The sequence below is a fragment of the Tursiops truncatus genome, chromosome 12 (genome assembly GCF_011762595.2).
Source record: "Tursiops truncatus isolate mTurTru1 chromosome 12, mTurTru1.mat.Y, whole genome shotgun sequence".
Lineage (NCBI taxonomy): Eukaryota > Metazoa > Chordata > Mammalia > Artiodactyla > Delphinidae > Tursiops > Tursiops truncatus.
In genome coordinates, this window is record NC_047045.1 from 38,476,359 (window position 1) to 38,499,955 (window position 23,597).

The window sequence follows — 23,597 nt, forward strand, 5'->3', positions numbered from 1 at the left end:
AACTCTCCAAATAAGACGAATTTGGATTCTTGCTAATTTAAAAAGTCAGTGTAATAATAAGTGTGTTGGAAAATGGAAGAAACTACCTTCTAAAAGCTGGGGGTAGTCATGAGTCATGCTACAGGACTGGGTTGAACTGAGGGTTAGTGTCGTGTTTACTGTTACTGAACATCAAAGATGTCTTAAGCTAGGAACACAGTTGTCTCTCTCAGTGTGACTCCCATTTACTGCGTGTCAAGCTGCAGGAAGTCCAGCTGATGTAAATAGATTAATATTTAAAAAGTAATACAGAAGAGTAAGGTACCGAACATGTAATGTTTAATTATTAAAAACCCATAATGGAATTCCAATCCGAGCTCACGTCTTACGTCTCACTGGCGCTAAGCAAAAATCTCAATTAGCCAGCGAGTCTGCTCACTCCACGGCTCATTTTGACTCTCCCAGGGCCAAGCCCGTGTTCTCTCAAAGTGTCTAGAAACATAGGTATGGGCAGCTTAGGTAGTACTAGGCTTTCTCATTAGACAATTGTCGCAACCCTTTTCAGTCAGATTGTTGGATAAAATGACTGTACGTTGTTAACAGGACTTAGGAAAGAATTTGAGTTCCTTCCAACTGATAGGACTTGGGAGAGTAGGTGATCTGTTAGAAATCGCAGTATTAGGGCCTCCGTGCTCCTGCTGGGTTTATCAGGCTATGAAGTATGTGTTACAGGATGCAGGTGTCTGATTAGAAAAATGGACTTAGCCCAGGGATAGTTAACCACCCATTTTCCTTTTGAGACCATAGTTCTCCTGGCCCTTTAGGACACACTCTTTTTTTTCTTTTTTCTTTTTCATTTGTTAGTTCACTTTATTATTCATTCAACAAATATTTACTGAGTACTATGTGCCAAACACTCTTCCAAATGCTTGGGTTGCATATTATTTACACAAAGGACAAAATTAAATTTCTTCATCCACGGTGCCTAGTTGGCAGCATGCCTCAATACAGTGGGGTGAAATATTCTGCTAAGTGGTGTTCCTGCTATCAGTTTTGCACAGTGTAACCCAATGTAGGACACACTCCTGTGAGGGTGAATTTCTCCTATGGTGGAGAATAGCCAGAGGAAGAGATAACAGGACCAGTGTGGCTTGGCGTGGAATAAACCCTCATGGACCAGTCGAATCCAGTTCAGAGTCAGTGGGCCAGCAAAGCTGATTGGGGCAGTAATTCTTGATTTTATATTTTTATTTAGCGGGACAGATAAGGATGTTCCTTTGTATATGAATATGAAAATACTGATAAGCCGTTTGTTTTTCTTGTTGCTGTGCTCTAAGAGTTTGCCCCCTTGATCGTGGAGCCTCGGTTCCCATGAGATGCTCGTGCATTCGTCTATAATGCAGAAAATGCAGTGGTGTGACCTAAAATGCTCTTGGGTGGAGCTTCAGGGTTTGGAAGGTCACACAAGAGGTAACAGTATTCATGACATCCTGTGGGCTGGCGGGCTGTGTCGGGTAACTAGAACTGAGAGGACAGAAATTGAGTTTGTAGTGACTGCAGAAGCTGAAACCACAGGGTGAAATGTAATAGGGTCCAGGCCTCGATGAACACAGGAAGCTGATGAGAGGGGAGGAGGGAGCTGTAGGGCTGAGAAAAGGGCTGCAAGGGGACGAGTAACCTTGATTCCCAGCAGGGCAGAGCCTGTGAACATGTGGAAGGGCAAAGGCATGGGAATCACCTTCGCCTTCTCTTACAATTCAGAAAACAACCAACAGTTGCACGTGGGAAGCCTTACCACGCGCAAGACAGTGCTCTGGGGTGTAAAGGCCCAGGCCCGGCACCACAGAGGAAAGCTTTAAGCAAACGAAAAATGTTAAGGCCTAGGTTTCCTGGCTCTGTCTGACAGGCATCATTTTCCAAAGTGATTTTCTACAGGATCCTACTAGGAAAAAAAAAAAAGATTTCTATTTTTGGAAAGTTGAGGAAACTCTGGATTACCGAAGTTAAATGTTTCTTTTCTGCAGAACTTCTCAGTGGCTTAAATATGGCAATGTGCAATGAGACTCTTCCAGAGGAGCATAGGGTGTGCAACTTTTCCCAAGCTCATTTGACCATGGAATCCTTTTTTCGGGGCAGAACATTGATGGGACTGGTGTTTCTCAGGATACCCTGTAGGCGATAGAGTTGGGATAGGAGTAGTCAATGAGAAGGGGGGCGGGGTTTGCAGTGGAATTAGGAACAGGCAAGGACTTGGTGTGGCAGTCACATTTCCTTTCTGTGGTGACCCTCAGAAATAGTGCTGGTGTAAGGAGATCTGTGTAAGAGGCATATCCTGATGTCACCTTCCTGCTTTCCTGGGCCGAGGCTGCCCTGGGCACCCCACACCTATAGCAGGGTACACGGTAGGATGATGCCACAAGGAGCTCCTTAACCACAGGAGGAAGTAGTGTGGGATCAGAAAGGACTTTGAAGTCCCTGACCCTTCCCAGATTGTCCTCATCTTTTAATATAGAGTAATACCGGAAAGGGCCGTGGTCGGGATTAAATCGGAGAAAGTTTGTAAAGCTGGGGTAGATTCTTGGTCTCCCTGAAGTTGGAGGCTCGCTATATAGAAGCTCGAGGAAACAAGCAAGGCAGGACTAGCCATTGCTGCCCATCTTCCTGGAGCCTGGGCAATTGTTCTGGCAGCAAACGTGGCCCCCCAGTGCCAAGAACTGGGCGATGGGACAGTCTTTTTGCCCCCAAGGAATAGGCACCATTGCTTCCTGCTCTAGCACACGGCCTCGGAGGACTTGCAACTCCTGCCGCGTGACTTCCAGTCCTGCCACTTCCAGCCCTCTCCTCTCCACTCGGCCTCACCACCTGTGCTGCCCCCGCGCTTCTGCTTACTGCCTGTCCTCTGTGGTCCTCTGGCTTTCTGCCCACGGCCACTCTTCCCACCACTACTTAGTCTCTTGAGGTCATCTTGATTCCCAGCTCACCAGAGAAGAAAACCTGATTGGCTTGCTGAATTGCTCCGTCCCTGTTAGGCAGAGTCCCCGCCCCAGGTCTTGAGGTACCCTCGAGTCCGGTCTGCTAAGGGCAGGACAGCAGCGGACAGTGGCCATAGCAGGCACTCAGTGCCTAATGGCTTCTGTTCTGATACACTGGTAGCTCCTACACAGTTTTGTTTTTCTTCTCCTCGTTCTCCCTTTTCCTGTTCCTCCCCACTTCTGTACGTCCAGTCCATACCAAAGGCATGCCTTGATATAACACAATATATCCAGCGACGCCTGTTCTTTCACTCTTAGATACTAAGCACTAGAAGAGAGGCTCAGCCTCACATATTTCGATTATCCCCTCATATACCCTTCTTCTGTATCGTACCAGATCTGAGGTCCATTGTACAGGCTATTTGGATTAGGCAGTGCACCATACTCATTTCTCTGTTCACCTAGGAGCCAACAGTCCAGTTGTACAGTGGGTCAAATGGTAGGATCCTTTTCCATTTCATTTCCTTTCTTCAGAGGAGACCAAAGAATGATGTAGTCAGTCATATACGGGTTCTGAGATGGGGGCTTTTACCCAAATACTGATAACGGATATATAATTGTTGCTAGTCTTAATTTCCTTGTCTCTAAAATAAGGTCTGTTACCTGCCTGCTGATCTCTTCACAGACTTCTGGTGAGTGGTATTGTGACAGTGTCTTTTGCACTACTTGAATTTACTGGAAGAAAGGAGTTGTAGAAATAACAGATGTGTTTATAAACATATATGAATTCACATATCTTTGTCGCAAATTGTCTTGCTTCATACCATTTAGCACTTCAGACATTCAGCCTGGATGGGGAGATTGGCTTGAGCTAACCCAGGATTTGCTTATGAGGATGGAATCGTGAGAGGGATGCTCGGTGGAGAATCTAGCATTAGTGGAGGGTTGGCTTTCAGTTAAGTAGTTAGCTCAGCAGGGTGGCTGCATTCATGGAACAAAGATGGAAGAGAACTAGGCGAACCTAGGGTCCACAAACATCCAGGAAGTTTTTCAGAGACAAAGGAACCAACATGGGGATCTGAAGTTGGAAGCAGTCCAGCATATCCCTCACAGATACCTAAGAAACTGTCACTAAGTAGGTGCTCTCACACTGGTTTTAATTAACTAAAAAGACAGCAGATAGCCTAAATGATTTCTTTTCCCCAAGTTCGTGAGCCCAGAACTCTGGGCCTTTTGAATTGGTAGCACTGTGCACCAGATGCCGTAAATGTCACATTTGTGTGTAACTGAGCATAAGGGATTCCATTGGTGACTCTGGCCCGGGCGACTGGTGCTGGCCTGAAGCTGAGCCTAGGGCTAAAACATCCGCGAGCTTCAGACCACAACCTGGCTGGCAAGTCTCCTCATTATTGCAATTATGTTACTGTCAAACACTCTACAAGCCCTTGGAAACACAGTGGAGAGAATATGGGGGTCAAGTGTTTTGCTGATTTGGGTTTCTGGGTTTTATTTTTGTGGTGTGCTTTTGACTTTGAAGTACGCATCATAGGAAATTTCATAGTAGTGAATTTCCTCTTTGTTTTTAATAACTGAGATTTAATAAAAGAATGAGTAAATAAGAGTTTAGGTAAACCAGTTGGCTCTGTTTTAAACCTGTAAAACTGGACCCAGTGAAGGCAGCAGATATGACACAGGAGGAGATGGGATAATGAAAAAGGGGGGCCAGTCCCTTTTAAGAGTAAATAAGGTCACAAGTAGGAACAAACAATGGCTTCTGACATCTCTCTACCAATGCAAAGAGTGGGAAGGACCAAGTTACCCTGGATTGTGGGCCCAAAAAGATAAAAATGATCTTGGAGATACCACTGAGACTTGGAGGGGGGTTAATGCCTAGATGAGAGATGACATATAGAACTAAAATGTAAAACACCACATCCCACCAACATACCTAGTAGGTGGGTAAAATTCTGGAAAATATATCCTTGTATGGCAATCCATGCACCTGAGGGGAAATGCAAGGTGGGAATTTTAAGAAAATAAAAGGAAACATCAAAAGAATTACTTGGGGGGCGGTAATTGAGTACAAAATATGAAGTAGATATTGAAAATAGATTAATTAGCAATTAAGCAAGGTATGGGGCCATTTACCTAGACATCTGCTAAGGATACCATTCTGTTAGAAACGGAGCGATTGATCCTCCTTCCCATGCCTTGTGCATAGTTCTGAGAAGGTGGAGAAGCTGTGAGAGGAATCCTACTTTGACCACCATATTGATTAATACAGGGGAGAGCAGCTTGGTGTGTGGATGGAAAGAATGGACCCAACCATCTTGGAATGTGCATGGATGTGATCAACCCTGTTCCCTAGAATTGGGATAAGCAGACATTTTTAATCCAAGGAAGGTTGATTTGTTCCCCAAATCAGAGGCTCAGTGTAGTTTGTGGGGGTGGGGAGGGCAAAATGGAGGGTGGGAAATTCAGAAAATGAATATTGTGTCAGGAAGGCAAGGGTGCATGAAGGGGTAAACGCTTGGGGGAACTGCCCAAGGTAATAAAAGGAGCTATTAGGGCTATGCTCATGGAAGGAGCAAGAAGCAGAATTGGAGAGCTCAGTGTTTAGAGCAAATGGTGTAATGTTTAACAAAAGAGGGTGAGAAGACAAGGATGGGCAACTTTTATTTGTTTTTTTCTTTCCCATTGTCTCCATAAAGAGAATGCGCTTTATACTGGAAAGGGTAACAGAAACCCTAAAGAAAACTATGAATCCCGCGTTGGGGGCAAAGAGATAGGCAGAGAGCACCTGCTACACTCACCACATTTAGCTCTCCCTGCCGCTTGGAGGGAATTTGAGGATAATTTCATATTTACTTTGGGATAATCTTTATTCTATCATGATGAATGGAAGAGGTTTCAAAAAGACAGAAATGGACTAAAATTTCAAAATTGGGAAAGGGTTTCTGATTTCTGAAACTCTAGACCAGTAGGCTTGATGGCTTACCCTCAAAAGGCCTTGAATATATCATTAAACAAGTGGTTGATAAGCACTTTAGAGAAAAAGGTTTTGGTTGACCAGAAACTCAGAGTGCAGCATGCAGCGTGTCAGAGTGAAAAAATGATGGGTCGGAAGTTCTGATCTGGATCCTGGCTCCATTATTTGTAGGCTGAGACCTTAGGGAAACCACATCATTTCTTTGAACATTTGTTTTCTTATCTTCAAGCAAAATGGGAAAAACAGTAGCTCCTTTACAAGTTTGTTGTCAGAATTAAAGGAGATCAGTGAAAGCTTCAGGCTTAGTACATAACTGACATTCAATAAATGTTTGTTTTGAAAAAGCAATACCTAACCGCGGGATACGACTGCTGAAAAAGCACATGTGTTCTAGGGTGGCATTAGTGGAGCGACTGTGTTCCATGTGAGGGAGGGGAGAGTTCTCTGGACTCGATGCTGGTCAGGCTGATGCGTTCTGTTCTGGACTCCACCCTCTAAGAGGGACATTACCGAGGTGAAGTATATGCCTGGGTAAAAGACACAGGAGGACAGACAGGATAGGAGGGCTCTGGGAACTTGTCCCTGAGGAATGGGTGCAGGAACTGGGGAGGTTTAAAAATAAAAATCTGGGGAAAATATGATGGCTCTTTTTAAGTATTTGAAAGGCTGAGCTTTGGAAGAGGAGGTGACCTGTCCTGAGAGACCCTGGGGAACAGAACTACTGTCAATGGGTGGAAGTGACAGGGAACATTGAATGGTTAAACTTTCTGACACTCAAAGCTGTCCGACAACAAAGCAGGCTGCGCAGGACTCTGCACTATGTTGCAACCCTCTTTAGAAAGATCGTCTTTGTGGGATTCACTCTTTGGCTGTGTGGATGGATCAGGATGGTCTCCCTGTCGTAGGAAGATGAGGGGCACCTAGAAGACCATCTGTGTAGAAGTAAACCCACGTTTGCTGGGAGAGATAGGTTGGGCTTGACCCATGAAGTTCCTTAGAGATCTAAATGTCTGTAATTCTGAAATTTCAAAACAAAGCTATTATCAAATACAGACGTACCTCAGAGATATTATGGATTTGGTTTCAAGCCACTGGAAATAAAAGCAAATATCCCTAGTAAAGGGAGTCACATGAATTTTTTGGTTTCCCACTACATATAAAAGTTATGTTTAAACTATGCTGTAGTCTAAGTGTGCAGTAGCACTATGTCTAAAGTAATGTACATACCTTAATTACAAAATACTTTATTGCTGAAAAATGCTAGCTTTAATCTTTTTGCAAGAGGAACATCAAAAATCACTGATGACAGATCACCATAACAAACACAAAATGATGAAAAAGTTAGAAATATTGTGAGAATTACCACAATGTGACACAGAGACACAAAGTGAGCAAATACCATTGCTCACTGATAGACTTGTTCAATGTAGGGTTGCCACCAACCTTCAACTTGTAAAAAACACAGTATCTGAGAAGTGCAAACAAGGGAGGTGTGCCTGTATTAGTCAGTCATCAGTAAAACTTCTGTAGTTTTAAAGGAAAATGCCAAAGTCCTTGAGATAGTGGGGCAGTCTGGGCTTTGAAGCCACACACATCTAAGTTAGAATCTGGATCTGCCATCTCTTATCTGCATAGGGAATCTTGGACAAGTTATTTAAACCCCAGTTATCTATGTGGTAAGGTACTTGTGGAGATTAAAAGAGGTAATCCACGTAACATGCTTAGCATGGTTACTAGTGCTTAAATAATGCAAGCTATTGTTAACTCGTATAATCTATTATTATTACATCAAATTGGGGCTTCCAGTAGGCACTGTAATAAAAGCCATAATTTTCAATGGAGTGTCCTGGAGAGATTTGAGGACTGGGCAGCAATGGACACCAGGGGCTGAAGTGGGGCAATCCTGGCATCCACAGGTAGGATCTGGTTCAGTCTGGAATCCAGGAGCACAGAAACATTCAAGACTGCTAAAAGGGGATTGAATGAAGCATTGCAGGTAAAGCCCTTTGCCAGGTGTCTGGCAGATTTCAAGCAATCAGTATATAGTTGGTAAATAAATGAGACTCACTAGGAGCAGCTGCGAGCCTTTGAGAAGCAGCCAGAGAGGCAGCTGAGGAGCAGAACTGCCAGAGGAGCCGTGAATTCTGCCTAGCAGTGCCCTTGACCTGGACCACCTGCACACACACAGCCTTGGTCCTGTGGCATTTCAGTGCTGCTTCTCATCGCTGATGCCAAGACACAGCCTGGGTGGATGAGGGGGCTGGGAGGCAGATTCAAATAAAACCCCTAGAAAAAAAGAGACTGTTTCAAATATCACAGATCATAATAGCAGTCCTTCCAAAAAGTCCTATTATTGATGTGCGATTAGCTGTGTTGTGGAATTAAAGCCATGTGTTTTGAAATATCATTTTTGCCATTTTCTAAAAAGCCTGTGTGAAGGAAGAAATGAGGTGAGTGACCACAGATAAAAAGAAGCCAGATAATTAGTACACTTCACTTCTCAACACATCACTTTGGTGGCGCTCCCTTTATACACAGGTGCAACCCAAGGTCCCTCCCCACAGTTTTTTCAGACAGAGAGTGGGCTCTTACAGTCACACATAATGAAACTTCAAATATTCAAGTATGCATTTAGAAAACAGCAAGTAAAGATAAAGGAGATCAAAGGCACATTTGAAAAGAGATTCAGATATCTGTTTGGAAAACAGGGAGAGTTACAATAACCAACGTAAATATACATGTGAAAAAAAATTCAGATATACATTTGAAAAAAGAGGAGTCACAGGGTTAGCAGAGCAAAGGGAGGTTAGATATTGAGAGAGTAAAATATTAAGACTATTTTTTAGTTAAAAACTGTTCGTTGCATTTAGAAGAAATCTGGGGAGAGGAAGTGCGTGCAGATTTCTCCCATGACTGTTAATAGACAGATTTTGAGTTTCTTGAGGGCAGGTGCTGAATCTTTCCCATTGTTTCACAGTTCAGTGCCTTCTTGAGCACAGCTCAGTACTTACTTTAAAAAAAATAAAAGCATTACAAAGAGAAGCTCAGTTTTTCTCAAGCTTCAGTTTGAAGCAAAGAGGATTCAGTAAAAACAAAACAAAACCGTGCAGGCCTCCTGTTTCCTGCTGTAGATGCTAAGCTGTATGAGGGCAGGGGATGCATCTTACTTAACTCCTATCCCTGGTTCCTAGCTCAGTGCCTGACACAAGGTGGGCCCTCAATGAATGAATAAATTGGATTATGTCATGGCAAAATTTTCAGGCAGGTCACAGAATACCTGGAGTTGAGAAAAAGGAGAGAAAATCGAGTCATGGGGCCTGGCAGCAGCATTTCAATGGGGGATGGGGTAGGACATGGCTCTCTGCTTTTATGGGGCACGTTTTCCATGTGTGCAATCACTTGCTGGTTCTTTCTTCCTCACGTGTTTCCTGGGCAATGCGTCACTATGGACGATCTCAGTTTACAGCTGAGCGCCTGTGGCTCAGCGTGGTTAAGCCCCTGCCCCACCAGGAGCTGGAGGCTGGAGGAGTGGACTAGATGATCTCTGAGGTATCCTTCAGGGCCAACTTTCATTGCTCTGAGATCTCCTGGGCTACCCCTGTGGCCTTTCACGGCCACAGAACTGGAAAACAGAGCGGCAAACGTTTGGCCTCAGGTGGATCAGATTTTCCAATGCTTGAATTTTTCAGTTTCCGTCTGGGTGACCTGTGTTAAGAAGAGGTGAGCTGCATGTATCCAGCTGCATTTAATCCATGTATTAAATGAAGTGGAGAGTTTTGTGATGATACTAACACACTTAGGCGACCGAATATGTCAGAACAAAGGGAAACGTCACCTTCTTCTGAGTCATGTGTTTGGCTCTGAGGATGGAGCCTCGGTCATGGAATACAGTCCAGGACTCCATCTCTTGCTTTGGCTGTAGAAACAGAGACCTGGGTCAGTAAGGAGCCATTTGTCAACACTCATTGAAATTCTGGAAACCAAGCCCATCTCTGCTCTGCATTTCAGAGCTCATGGCACGTGTGAAAGAGAAGGATCTACCCTGGTGACCTGGCCCAAGGTTTCTGAAATCCAGCTTAACCTATAAGTAGTACTTGAGTCATGGTATAAAGTTCCTACAGGGCAGCTTTCTAATGAGATGTTCAATTCTAACAAAGATGCTCGTTAGTCTCTCCTTGAGTTCCAAATCCTATGTGAGAGGAGAGAGAGAGAGAGAGAGAGAGAGAGAGAGAGAGAGAGAGAGAAAGCCAAACTGCAAAACAAAACAAAAAACCAAGTAAGACCCTTAAACAAAAGGAACCATGTAGCAAACATCATCACATTGGAATCTAAACCTGCAGAAAGTTTATTTTGCAAATGAACTTCTCCATGAATTGGCTCTAAAAAAAAAAAAGCAGCCCTTGCTCATTCTAAATCCCACTCCTGATTTCTGTGTAGCTGTGCACGTCTAAGGCTAGGTCATCTTTTTCCTTCCTTCACTGTAACCCAACTTTGCAAGGAAACTTGGAATGGTGAACTCAGTCCCCCCATCAGAGTTTGGTGCACCGCTCTGTGGGGACTCGCCCTCACACGCATTCTGCCACGCCGGGCATGGGTCAGCCTGTCTTCAAGGCATGTGATACTGTGGCTTCTGGCCCTTCCTTTGGAAGATAGATCTGCCATGTAATGAGTCAAGCAGATCGTTCATCAGCTCTGTTTTTTAATAAAACATGAATAGTACAGTTTATGGCTTCCACTGTTCAAACAGCAGTTGAGCCTAAGAGGAATTATTCATCTTAATGGTTCTAACCCTCATTTCCAAGCAGCCATGCTGCTTTATCAAGCTTTCACCTGAATTAGAGAGTGACTGGCCTTGGAAAAAGTGGGCTCCCCAGGAGCTGAAAAGAGCCTTCCCAGGATGGTGGGCAGCTGGGATGTCCATAGGCCTGCCATCCGGCTCCTTGTCACTGCAGACAGTCCCTCTGTCACCCCTGGGATGGCAGGATGCAGGATGGGGGCTGGAGTCTGTGAGGTTCAGCATGTGTTTGTCCATGTCTCAAAGACACGCAGACTCCTAGGAAAGCCTAGATGAAAACCTCCCTTTTCCTCCTCACACTGCCAGAAAAACATCCTCCTATTAAGTTAAACTGAACTTAAACCTGTGGAATGTTCCTGGGAAATCAGCAACCACGAGGGAGGCAGGCTAGGAACTGAAAAAATTCTCTGCAACAAGGTTACTGTTAGGCCCAGCACACCAGTGTTGCTTGCTACTACTATATTAGCTCCCTTTCACAGAGGAAGAAACTGAAGCTGAGATTTTCATAAGAGAGAATGATGGAGCCCTGACTCACACCCACATCTTCTGATTCCAAGTCAGATGTGATTTCTATAGCATCCTTTGCTGCCCAAGTGCACCGAATTAGGGCCCTGATGGAGGCAGAGTCTAAACCCAAAGGAACAGTTGATGCTGGGGCCATGGGACTGCAGGGTCGAGCTGGAAGCAAGTATTCAGGTGGGATCAGTCTGAGGCCCTCAATTCATGCTATGAGGTGACTGTCTATAGGTGAGGCAGACCCAAACCCTTCAAAACACTGATCACCCCTGTCCATGTCTCTCCAGCCTCCTTTGCTTCACTCTTAGGTGAGCTCATGATTTTTTGAGGTGACCTGGACCGCAAGATCAATGCCATATTTAACAGGCCAAGATCTAAAGAACCAGCCTCTTATGGCAAGCTCCAATTTTGGTTAAGGGGCTACAACTTCTGAGCTGTTACATGGGTGCTGTGTTCGTGAAAAGTCAGGAGCACGCGAAGATTTTGTTTTTCAGATTGTTGATGGCATTCAAGAGATTGCTAATATCTTTTTACTGTTCCATTGCTGCAAATGCCTTTGCCCAGATAAGAAAGATTTCAGCAAAAGAGTTTCTTAATGAAATATCGCCTGATGCCAGGTTACCACTCAGAAGGCAGCGGTGGATGGGTTCCATTGAAGGATGCAGTTCACTCCCACAGCTGACAGCTGATTAATGTGTGTTAATTAGGAACCCTGTCTCCCTCCCTGATCACCTGAATCTTCTTCTAAGCCCAGCAGAGTGTATATATCGTGCCCATGTGGGTAACCTCATGGCATACTTTGGCTTTGACTTTGGACGTTTATATAAAGGCTCAGTTGCCAACATGAATAGCTTTCTTTCTTTCCAGGGGAAATACAAGATGGAAAGAGTTATAGGAACCAGAAGTCCTGCCTTTCAGTTTTCTTATATCAAGAGCAAGTGATATTTCTGCTGAGGCAGTGTCTTTTGAGCAGTTTAGCGGTGTAGGTTGCCACATTTATTTCACAGGAAAGGAGTGAATCCATCAGGCCACTGAGCTTATAAGTACTACCCTGGCAGCCAGCCACCAAAATATAAATACTCTAAATGGACTAAAGGAAATGTTCATTCTGTTGTTTAGAATTGGACACATCCCAGGAAGGTAAACTTAATCTTTTTGAGGACTGCTGTTATAGGGCTGAATGGAATATGCATTTGTTTATCTCCTTTGTGATCTTTTTGTCTTCCCGGTGATACATTATGTATTTGTGATACGAAGCATTTCAGCTGTCTCGCTCAATAGCCTCGCATTAGCTGATTGTTCGGTCCCCAGATTGCCATCGTTAAACAGCTTCAGCCTCAGCTCCGTCCAATCTGGGACCTGTTAGGGAGAGAAGTGGAACCAAAGAGGCCAGATTCCAACAGAAACAAAGCCGGGTGGAATTAGGGGGAAATCATTCCAGAGCCCAGTGAGTTGAGCTCTGCACTTCTTAGTCTTTATCTTCTAAAATATCTGAAGGAATTTTGGTACTTCTTGGCATAATGAGGGAAAAAATAATGCCTCAAAAAGTTTGAAAAAAATTAAAGCCGTCTGTGGAAAAAAGGTGGGAAGAATACCCCATAACACCACAGTTCAGAAAAACCATAGTTTATGAGACACATGCTGTGTATTTCATGGATATGCAAATGTTCTTTTATTAAAGAGAAAGATCTACAGTATATATTTTCACCTAACTACCACATCTTAAGTAATCAGCTCAGGCTCTTATGATGAAATCTTTAATTACTAGAAGTGTATTAGTTAGATGTAGAATGAATGATGTGCTGCATTTTATTGCTTCACATGATACAGCCATTTGTGCCATAAATTCATTGACCTAATCTTAGACGATGTGTCCTGTAAGACAGACATGATCCATTATTTCTTAAGTGACAGTTTTTTCCCCAAATAATTTTTTGCTTCATCAGAAAGATTGCCTTATTGTATTTTTAGACTAGTGTTCGGAATTGAAATGTAACAAGACAAGGAGACACTCACATTCACACTCCTTACCCAAAACGAGATTGTCAGAAACTGTCACACTATTACCTAAACACCGTGGGATGCTGCAGAAAATCAAGTAGGGTAACCATTAGGCTTTTGCTTTAACTGGAAAATTTGATGAAATAGAATTTGCTTCGAACTTTGATGTCTGTAATTCTTTTTATGTGAAATAGATAAAATGTGGTGGAGAATTCTCATTGGATAATTGGGATAGATCTGTGAGCATTCCTTATTCGTCAATGAATTACTGAAAGTGAAGGGAGAACATTTAAGTTATATTTAGGTTACTTTTTGTGACTCTACGTGAAAATATTTATTTAGCTTGAGGAAACAGAGGAATCCTCTGGAGGCAAATAATTCAATCTGGCGATTTGAAGACCAATTAAGGATTTCAGAAAACTCTTTCCCCTTATGGTTAAAAAATACGATCCAAAAGAAATATGCCAGAAAATTTGGTATTTTTTTAAATTAGCTTAATTCATTGATAACTTTTTTTAGTTCATAATTAAAGAGGCTATATTTGATCCTTCACTTCAAGCTTAAAAGTTTACATTTTAGGCTATCGATGCCTAACATTGAAACAGAATCAGGTGGCTTTATTTCATATTGGAATTTAAATGTCATGTCATTATACATTAACTTTTTAAAAATGATCAGGTTTTAAAAATAATAACTTACATGCATCAAGTTTTCACTACTAGTTTCTTTAACCTTTATCTAGATGAGAATTTTGAGAGTCTGATAGATTCTGTGTGTCTCTTCTCATCAGAGGCAATTCTGTGCTTATTTGTAAATTAGACATCTCAACTATGAAAAAAAAACAAACCTCTTAATTCTGGAGAAACTTGAAACACTGTAGTGAAACGCAGGAGTATCTTAGCATTGATTTTATTGTTTTTGCAACAAGCATTTTGAAAGGGTATTTTCATATGAGACTAAACAAAAAGCTAATGTGTGCCAATAAGTATTTGTCATTCAGTCTCACACCATCGAGTATATCACCTGCGGATATCAGTGGGAATAAAAGTGCGAAGGAAAAGAGTGGATTTACACAAACAGACTTACATCTGCCACGAGTGTGTATACTCACAATCACATAGTAGCATGCCACCACTGTTTACAGTCTAGGAAAGCTGAGAGTTCAATGAGATGAGTAATCAAATGCCCAGCATATGTTGTTTTTGCATTGTTTATGTGACCAATCATTATTAAAATTTATCATCTTTTAATGCTATCAGTTTACCATAGTTAAAAAAGCAGCATGCACCAGCAACAGAACAACAGACTCTCTCCTCAACAAAAACAGGTTCCATTTAGAGCAATATTGGAACCAGGGCCTTACTGAAGAGAGAAGCAAATTCAATGAACTCACCATCGCATTGTGTTTCAGAATTCTTCCTCTGTTGCTGTATGGCTTGAGTGCTGAGGAAATGACCAAAAAAAAAAAAAAAAAGAAAGAAAGAAAGAAAAAGAAAAAAAGATTGTGTATGTAATGTTCAGTCAAAAAAGTAAGGCACTGAAAGAACCATTGAAAATTTTGACATCTGTTTATCTGTTTATAGCTATGGCAAGATTACTCGTATTAATTCTTGTTTAAAATGCCATATGAAGGAAAGACATTTGTGCAAACAAGAGTCGTATTTGAATTGTAGATCATGTCTTCACCATCTGTGAGAGCTGATGGTGTTACAAAATTAATGTGTTAATGAAATCACAATAATTTCTCCAAAGTAATGGGTTCTGAAGCCGAGAATGACTATTTTTTGAACTTTGATGTCTAGTGATTTCCAGTTGGGAAAAGCTCTCAGCCTTTAATTAGTTCTGCAGCCCAACTTTAAAATAAATTTGGTGATGTCTCTCTTTTGCCAGGAGTAGATTTGAAGGGGGGAAAAGCCATAAAAACTTTTGGAAAACGTTCTCTTGGTGTTTGAAAAGTTGTTAAATAAGACTGCCTGCCAAGAAATGTCACCAAAAATTCTGACTACTGAGAGCGAGTGGGCAAACAGCTCAAAAAATAATTCTAGCTTGCTGCAACATCACAGGTTGGGAATAGCTAAACCTCACACAGACTTCATGACTAATTCCAAGTTTCCCCTTGGAAGCCAGACATAATGATGTTCAGTGCTATGTGTTATTGGTTAACACAGCACACCCCTTCCAACTGCATTATCCAACAGTCAATGGTGTAAAGTGACTTTGCATGAGGAGAATTTTAAGGGTCTATATTTCAAAGTCCACTGAACTTGCTGGAGAATTCTTCTCACCAAAACTATTTAGATTTGCATGTACAATGAGCCTCTTTGACCAGTGAAACTATGTGGGCAGGTATATGTACTCTTTTTTTTTTGTTGTTAGATCTACCTTAAAGTCATGCTTAAATGGGATAACACAGTTTCTTTTTCTTTTTTTAAAATAGGAGATGGTGGTAATTGCTATTCTGAAGAGTTCATATTTATAAAGCAATTCTGGCTTCCAAAGAGAAATTGTTTTACAAACATTTAAGAATTGTACCTTTTAGAAGGAAACACTTCCGCCTGTTTGAAAAATTATGATAAAGTTCGGAAGAACCTTCATGTAAAACATGAAACGCTAGCTACCAAAGGAAATTGTTTACCTTACTTTTTTCTTCTTTATTACTGTGTTGTAGGTATGTGACTGGTGTAAGCACATAAGACACACAAAAGAATACCTGGATTTTGGGGACGGGGAAAGAAGGCTTCAGTTCTGCAGTGCAAAATGTCTCAATCAGTACAAAATGGACATTTTCTACAAAGAGACACAGGCCAATCTTCCAGCTGGGCTGTGCAGCACATTACACCCTCCCATGGAAAATAAAGCAGAAGGCACTGGGGTGCAGCTGCTCACTCCAGACTCTTGGAATATCCCTCTAACAGATGCTCGCAGGAAGGCCCCCTCCCCGGCGGCTGCAGCTGGCCAAAGCCAGGGCCCTGGCCCATCGGTGTCCACCACCGTCTCTCCATCTGACACTGCCAACTGCTCTGTTACTAAAATCCCTACGCCAGTGCTCAAGTCCATGCCCATTAGCGAGACTCCAAACATCCCTCCTGTCTCCGTCCAGCCACCTGCTAGCATCGGGCCTCCCCTCGGCGTCCCGCCTCGCAGCCCTCCCATGGTGATGACCAACCGCGGCCCGGTACCGCTGCCCATCTTCATGGAACAGCAGATCATGCAGCAGATCCGCCCGCCCTTCATTCGCGGCCCGCCGCACCACGCCTCCAACCCTAACAGCCCTCTCTCCAACCCCATGCTCCCCGGCATCGGGCCCCCGCCCGGCGGCCCCAGGAACCTGGGCCCCACCTCCAGTCCCATGCACCGGCCCATGCTGTCGCCCCACATCCACCCCCCGAGCACCCCGACCATGCCCGGGAACCCTCCGGGTCTGCTACCGCCGCCACCTCCGGGCGCGCCCTTGCCGAGTCTCCCCTTCCCGCCAGTGAGCATGATGCCAAATGGCCCGATGCCCGTGCCCCAGATGATGAATTTCGGGCTGCCGTCGCTCGCCCCGCTGGTGCCGCCCCCCACCTTGCTCGTGCCATACCCCGTGATCGTGCCCCTGCCCGTGCCCATCCCCATCCCTATTCCCATCCCTCACATCAATGATTCCAAGCCCCCCAACGGATTTTCCAGCAACGGGGAGAACTTCATTCCGAGCGCCCCCGGCGACTCCTCGGCGGCAGGAGGCAAGCCTGGCGGACACTCCCTGTCCCCCCGGGACTCCAAGCAGGGCTCGTCCAAGTCCGCGGACTCACCGCCCGGCTGCTCCGGCCAGGCCCTGAGCTTGGCGCCCGCGGAGCACAGCCGGAGCGAGGTGGTGGACCTGACGCGGCGCGCCGGCAGCCCCCCGGGCGCGGGCGGCCAGCTCGGCTTCCCCGGCGTGCTGCAGGGCCCGCAGGACGGCGTCATCGACCTGACCGTGGGCCACCGGGCCCGGCTGCACAACGTGATCCACCGCGCGCTGCACGCGCACATCAAGGCGGAGCGCGAGCCGGGCGCCGCGGAGCGCAGGACCTGCGGCGGCTGCAGGGATGGCCACTGCAGCCCGCCCGCCGCCGGCGACCCGGGCCCTGGCGCGCCCGCGGGCCCCGAGGCCGCCGCGGCCTGCAATGTCATTGTGAACGGCACGCGCGGCGGCGCCGCCGAGGGCGCCAAGGGCGCGGAGCCGCCGCCTGAGCAGCCCCAGCCGCCGCCGCCTCCCGCGCCCCCCAAGAAGCTGCTGTCGCCGGAGGAGCCCGCGGTGAGCGAGCTGGAGTCCGTCAAAGAGAACAACTGTGCTTCCAACTGCCACCTGGACGGGGAGGCGGCCAAAAAGCTGATGGGGGAGGAGGCCCTGGCGGGAGGCGACAAGTCAGACCCGAACCTTAATAACCCCGCGGACGAGGACCACGCGTATGCTCTGCGTATGCTGCCCAAGACGGGCTGCGTGATCCAGCCTGTGCCAAAACCCGCGGAGAAGACTGCCATGGCGCCGTGCATCATCTCCTCGCCCATGCTCAGCGCCGGGCCCGAGGACCTGGAGCCTCCGCTCAAAAGGAGGTGCCTCCGAATTAGAAATCAGAATAAGTAAAAGGTTTGTATGTACACTGGGGCTTTTCTCCACACGAGTCAGCGCACCCTTCCTTACTTCTTACAGGGCAGAGGCGCGCGAGAGAGTTGTATTGATAATCATGGTTTTACCTTACGTGTTTTACAGTACACCTTGTGTGGTCACACACTATCATCATCTTGATCCAACATCATTCCCATTTTACAGATGAGGAAACTGACTCACAGCATGTAAGTGCCATGCCCAGGGTCACTTACTTAAGGATAAAGCCAATTCTTGAACCTGCATTGAAACACTATCTACTAATTACACTTTTATTATTAGGCTCATCCCTGTAAGTAGAAGAGGATGTGGGGAGGAAGGAGAGATTACTTGGGACCGGTAAATGTTCAGTCATGAGGTTACAGGACTGTGCTAAAAGGCAAGCTGAGCCACTTCTTGGAGCTGGTAGAGTCACTGGCAGAATGTCCTAATTCACCAAATGTTCTCAATAACCAGGGGATTCCATCTGCACGATGAGAATAAAATCTAACCTTCTTACATGCTATGCCAACTGAACCCAGGCCACGAAGCCCCATTTGCCTGGTAGGGTGTTGGAGCAGCTCGTGTTCACGGGGTCTCTTCCTTCATTTGTCACCAACCAGCATTTCCCGGGGTGGGCCTCAAGCATCACTGACCAGCTTTACTTTCTCCCCTTTTGGGGCTCATCAGCTCAGTGGGTGAGGTGCTCACCTCTCCAGGCAGTGGGAGGCATTGACAGGGAAAAGGGCAACATCACCAAAGTGGGTGAGAGCGCACATCTCTGACCTCTGGCAGGGGAGGGTCCGGAATCCTGCTTAATACCAAGTGAACCATAAATAACGAGTCCAGAATTTCAGTAAGGGGGAGGGAAACTAGCCTGCGTGGCTGCCCACTGTAGCCAGATGTGGCCTCATTTGTTTGATCCTCCCAACAATCCTGGTGGAATAAGCATCGTCTGCGTCTTACCAAGGAGGAAAATAAGGCTTGGAGATGTTGCCCAAATCAGAGCTGGTAAGTGAGGGAACCACTATTCAACTCAGGCCTGCTGGATCCAGAGCCTGAGCGCTCTCCTCTGTCCACAAGGACAGCAAACAGGCTAATGTTCTGCTGAAGTTTATCAACTATTTATGGAGAGGAAAGGAAGGGAAATGAATATTTACTGAGCACATAACTTATGCACAGCTCTTTCCGGGAGTTGGGGGTTACAAAGGTGAATATGGTGCAGTGCCTGCCCTCAAGGCACTTATAGTCTGGTGGAAATGTACACCAGGGAGGAAGGAGGCCTGGGTAGGAGAAGTGGACCTTCTAGGAAGAACAGTTGCTCACGTTGGTATGTGCAGGTCCTTCTCTAAGTGGTTTTCAGTATTTATTTGGGTCAGGATCCATTTGGCTATTGTTATTGTCTTCATTTTACCGATGAGGAAACTAAGACATAGAAATTAAGTAACTTGCCCAAGATTACCAAGTTAATAAGCAGCATTGAGATTCAAATGTAGGCTGTCTGACTCCAGAGCTACGTTTTCTTTGAACCACTGTAGGAGAATATGTTAATTGGTCCCTTTATTACCCTACTTGATAAAATTCTTTTATCCACCTCAGTTGTCTTGGGGGAAAGTTCCTAGACAAAAACCAAGCCTACCTACCAACTTCTCTAAGTGTTTAGATGGTGTTTGTTTGTTTGTTTTTAGCGTGCTCAGTTTTTTTTTTTCAGCAACAACAATGAAAAACCTAGAATACCAACCCATTACTCCACGGTAGGAAATATAGATGTGGACCAGAACACTTGATGCGGTGTGTCCAAACCATTGTCTCTAAGTCAGCATATTTACATGGGCACCTACCTCACTTATAGCCAGGAGTTTGCTTGGGAAGCTCAGAGCCAGTGAAAGGGGCCTTACTGGGTGGTGTGAGAAGGGTTTCTCAGCCACCATAGTCTGAGGCTTCCTTTTCCACTGATGGCTTTGCCAGTAGGAGCAGAATACTAAAAATCAGTTCACCAATCCTCTATTTTATATCTGCAAGTTCTGCTCTCCAAAGACAGTCTCAGCCTTCTCATAGTCACCTCAATTGAAAATGCCCCTGATTTCTCTACCAGAGTAATTTAATCTGGTTGACAAAGCAGTGAGTAATGGGAAGATGTGGGACAAAAAAAAGTGATGGCGGGCTTCCCTGGTGGCGCAGTGGTTGAGAGTCCGCCTGCCGATGCAGGGGACGCGGGTTCGTGCCCCGGTCCAGGAAGATCCCACATGCCGCGGAGCAGCTAGGCCCGTGAGCCATGGCCGCTGAGCCTGCGCGTCCGGAGCCTGTGCTCCGCAATGGGAGAGGCCACAACAGTGAGAGGCCCACGTACCAAAAAAAAAAAAAAAAAAAAAAAAAAAACTGATGGCCTTTAGAAAGCCAGAAAAGCATCAGGAATTGTAATTTTAAACACATTCTAGTGTCACTCATTCAAATGACATTAAAGGAAGAACGAGAGGGTGAAAGATTTTACTACCATTGCTCAAGGGAGAAGTGACCAGGTCAGGAAGAGTGTCACTAGTCCATAAGTAGTATAGGGTCAAAAGAATATAAAAGCATTAAATATATGATGGCTATTTGGATGATATATGTTTCTGAATAAAGAGTCAGGCTAGGGTCTTGTATGTGGACCAGAGTCGTTACTAAAAATATTAACCTGGCTTCAGTCATTTTCAGAAGATGCAATGATGAAATTGCCCATATCCCCCTGAGATTGGAAAATTCTTTTTATGATGGGTCCCGCAAGAAATTACAGCTTTTCTCTAAAGCCAGAGACTCTCAGGCTTTGCCAGCTACAGTGGGGTGACAAGGTGAGTGATTTAAGGTGGGGGAAGAACGCCTCTGCTCCACTAAATCGCATTGCCTCTTGCCCTCTGTAGTTCCGTGTCAGCTCACAGCACAGTCTCAACCTGCCGTAATTCACTCACGTTCTCTGACCCTTCCTGATTTTCTGTGCACACGTGGTGCTGTTTTTCTTCTATGCCTTCAGAAACCCAGCCTATGCATATGGTTACGGAAACTGGAAATGCATCTGTTCAGTAAAGAACTGCATGGCTTTTGTGCCCTGACAGTGAACACTGTTTGGTGACAAGTTAAAGCCAAAGGGGAAAGCACTAAAAAAACAAAACCAAACCTGGGCTGAGTTGTGGTGGGTGAGGCGCAGGTGAGTGATTTCTCCTTGTGCTTGTTGGTGACTCATTGTCAGTAACTTTCGTCTAGGTTCTTCATTTTCACTATGCCCACCATTTTCATACTGTATTACTATTTTTAAAAATCATTTAAAATAGATTCAAAGCAGACTGTGTCTTGAAATCAGTAATCCAGGCAGCTACAGTTACCTTCAAAGAAGTCATCATTTTTGCTAGTTCTTGGCAAATCACAGGGTTTTCTTTTTTCCATTTTGAAGTTATTCTGTTCCCAGTTACCTGACTTTATGCATTCTGGTTTGTTGATATGATTACAAATGATTTAAATGAGCAGATATTTTCCTAGATGCAGAACCAATTAAGTTTAGTCGACGATTTTAAAAGGTTGGAAACTTCCTTTTATCTTCAACTTTTAAGATGCTTCTGTAAGCTGAAAAAAAAAATCCCCCCAAATAATAAGGGAAACAATGTATAAACATTTCCCGAACTGTTCTCTCCACAAAGAATTCCATTTATAAATGGAATACTCCTTTCTTTGTCTTTGCCTTTGAGCTTGGGGGATAGCTGTTTGTATTTGTACATTTTCTGAATTTCTACAGTTTACACTTGTTTATGGTACATTGGGGAGTTCAGAGTAACCATTTGCAAATGTTTGAAGATATTCAAAAGAAAATATCCCCCCCTCCTTGATTTTCCAGGGAAATGACATCTTCTCTTTAAGTAAAATAATCAATGGAAAAAATGTGTACCATGAGTAACCCTTTCACCCTCACTTTTTCCATTCCCGAGGAGCGGCAAGACCAAGAACTTGCCACCTTTGTGACTCCCAAATTCCTTATGTGTTTTTAAAACCAGAAAGAAAATCCAACAGTCTTGTCCCCGGCCCCCATCCCGAGATGCTCCCCTAGCCTCAACAGCAAGAGTTCCTTCCCCTTTTTGTTTTCTCTGGGAGAGCTAAAGAAGGGGGGCTGTAGTTTTGACTTTTTGGAGTTTAGAGTTTAATTATTAGTCTGGCCACGGAGCCACAATCCCAGAAAGGACTATTTCAAGAAGGGGGCAGGGGACTCGCCTCATTAGGAAAGCCGCAAGGGTGGAGGTGGCAGGTAACTTTTTGCCAGTTTGGTTTCTCCAGCTGAGAAGTTTGAGAGGATTGGCTGCCTGCAAAGTCAAGTCCAGGCAGTTGAAATGTGATTGTGGGTGCCGACTACAAAAGCAAGGAAAAGAGGAAAAACTGTGACTGAGAGGAGGAAATCAGTACAAGTAGGGTGTGCTCAGATCTCTGCCAGACTTGAGATTTTTAATGTTCTAATACTTGGTTATTGGAAACGTTCATTGGTGACGTAATCCCTGATGTTCAAGTTCTGCCCGTCTGTCAGGATGCAGATGGCTGCCCAGCTCTAGGTATAGGTTATTCAGAGAGCCAGCAGTGAGGAACGGCCAGGCCTGCGTCATGCGCACGTGTGAGTGGTGAGGACCTGAGAGAGTGCTTGCTGTGATCATTTGAGACTCATAGAGGAGAATTTTCTGGATGAACAGTGTCAAGGTTGGCCTTAGACACATCTCGTTCAGTGTTGCCAGGTCTCTTTTAACCTTTAGGAGAAGGGGGTTGAAGGAGGGTTTTAATGTGCAGGCACCTGGCTTTAGATATTATTTCAATCAGATTATGATGGGATAGGAAATGACATATGTGACCGGGTATTTAGTTCTTTCAGATGTAGCCATAGCCTTCCATCTTCAGCAGGGCTGGGGCTAGGGTGAGGGAAGAGAAGTGCTTAGTGCGCGAGCTTTAGCGACGATCCTCAGGGTCAGACAGTGCAGCGCGAGTCCTGGCCCTGATCTACAGACCTCCCGATCTGTGTGTCAGCTCCCCAGAGCTGGTCTCCATAGACTTGTCCATGCATAGCCTTCAGCTATTCCCTCTGGAATTTTGTGGAAAGCTTTATGTGCTTGTGCACGGAGGTGTTTTCTTGGGAGGAGCAGTCCATAGATTTTGGCTACAGGAAAAGTATGCCTTACATCTCTGAAAGATTATTTTATATTATCACCAAGCAATACCTGAGCAGAAATTTTTCTTGTTACTCTGAGGAAGCTGAATTAATTGTAAGTTTCCCTTAAAACTTGGAATTTATTTTTAACAATTTTTGCTGTGGACCCTTGCCTCAATAAGATTGCCTTAGTGACAAAATGCAAAGGGTGATAGACTTTTCTTCAAGTTACTATAACTTGTGAGTGCCTATGGGAAAGAAGAAAGGGGAAGCAAGGAAAGAAACAAGCTAGACACTTCCCCAGCACTTGGACTTCCAAAGTTTGTGCTGTACAGGCAGATGCTGTCCTTCAGTGGAAAACCTTCTACCCTGCTGTTGAGGCCAAGGGAGGAGAATGGCTTGAGTCGGAGAAGTGGACAGATCAGTAAACACCAGGGCATTGGCATGGCCATGTCTTGGAGCTCTACCAAGCCCCCTAGCTCCCTAGCATGCTTCTTCACCTGGAGAGGGTGTGCTTGGAAAGGTGAAAGCATTCAACCAGCTACTAACAAGCCATTGCCCAGGAGGGCACTAGAAATAAGTTCCCTGTC

At 44.9% G+C, this 23,597-nt stretch overlaps 1 protein-coding gene across 3 annotated transcripts in view; it reads left to right on the plus strand.

The window, feature by feature from the left end:
- The window catches only part of SOBP (sine oculis binding protein homolog), a 160,040-nt gene that overhangs the window by 123,017 nt on the left and 13,426 nt on the right, over positions 1 to 23,597 (plus strand). For 2 of the 3 annotated variants that reach the window (XM_033867592.2, XM_033867593.2), the window contains one exon: positions 15,921 to 17,861. In XM_033867592.2, the coding sequence (XP_033723483.1) occupies positions 15,921 to 17,858 (1,938 nt within the window). In that variant the 3' untranslated portion in view covers positions 17,859 to 17,861. Of the gene's footprint in view, positions 1 to 15,920; positions 17,862 to 17,984; positions 18,068 to 23,597 lie in introns of all 3 variants that reach the window. The other variant, XR_012324768.1, reaches the window with a different exon arrangement.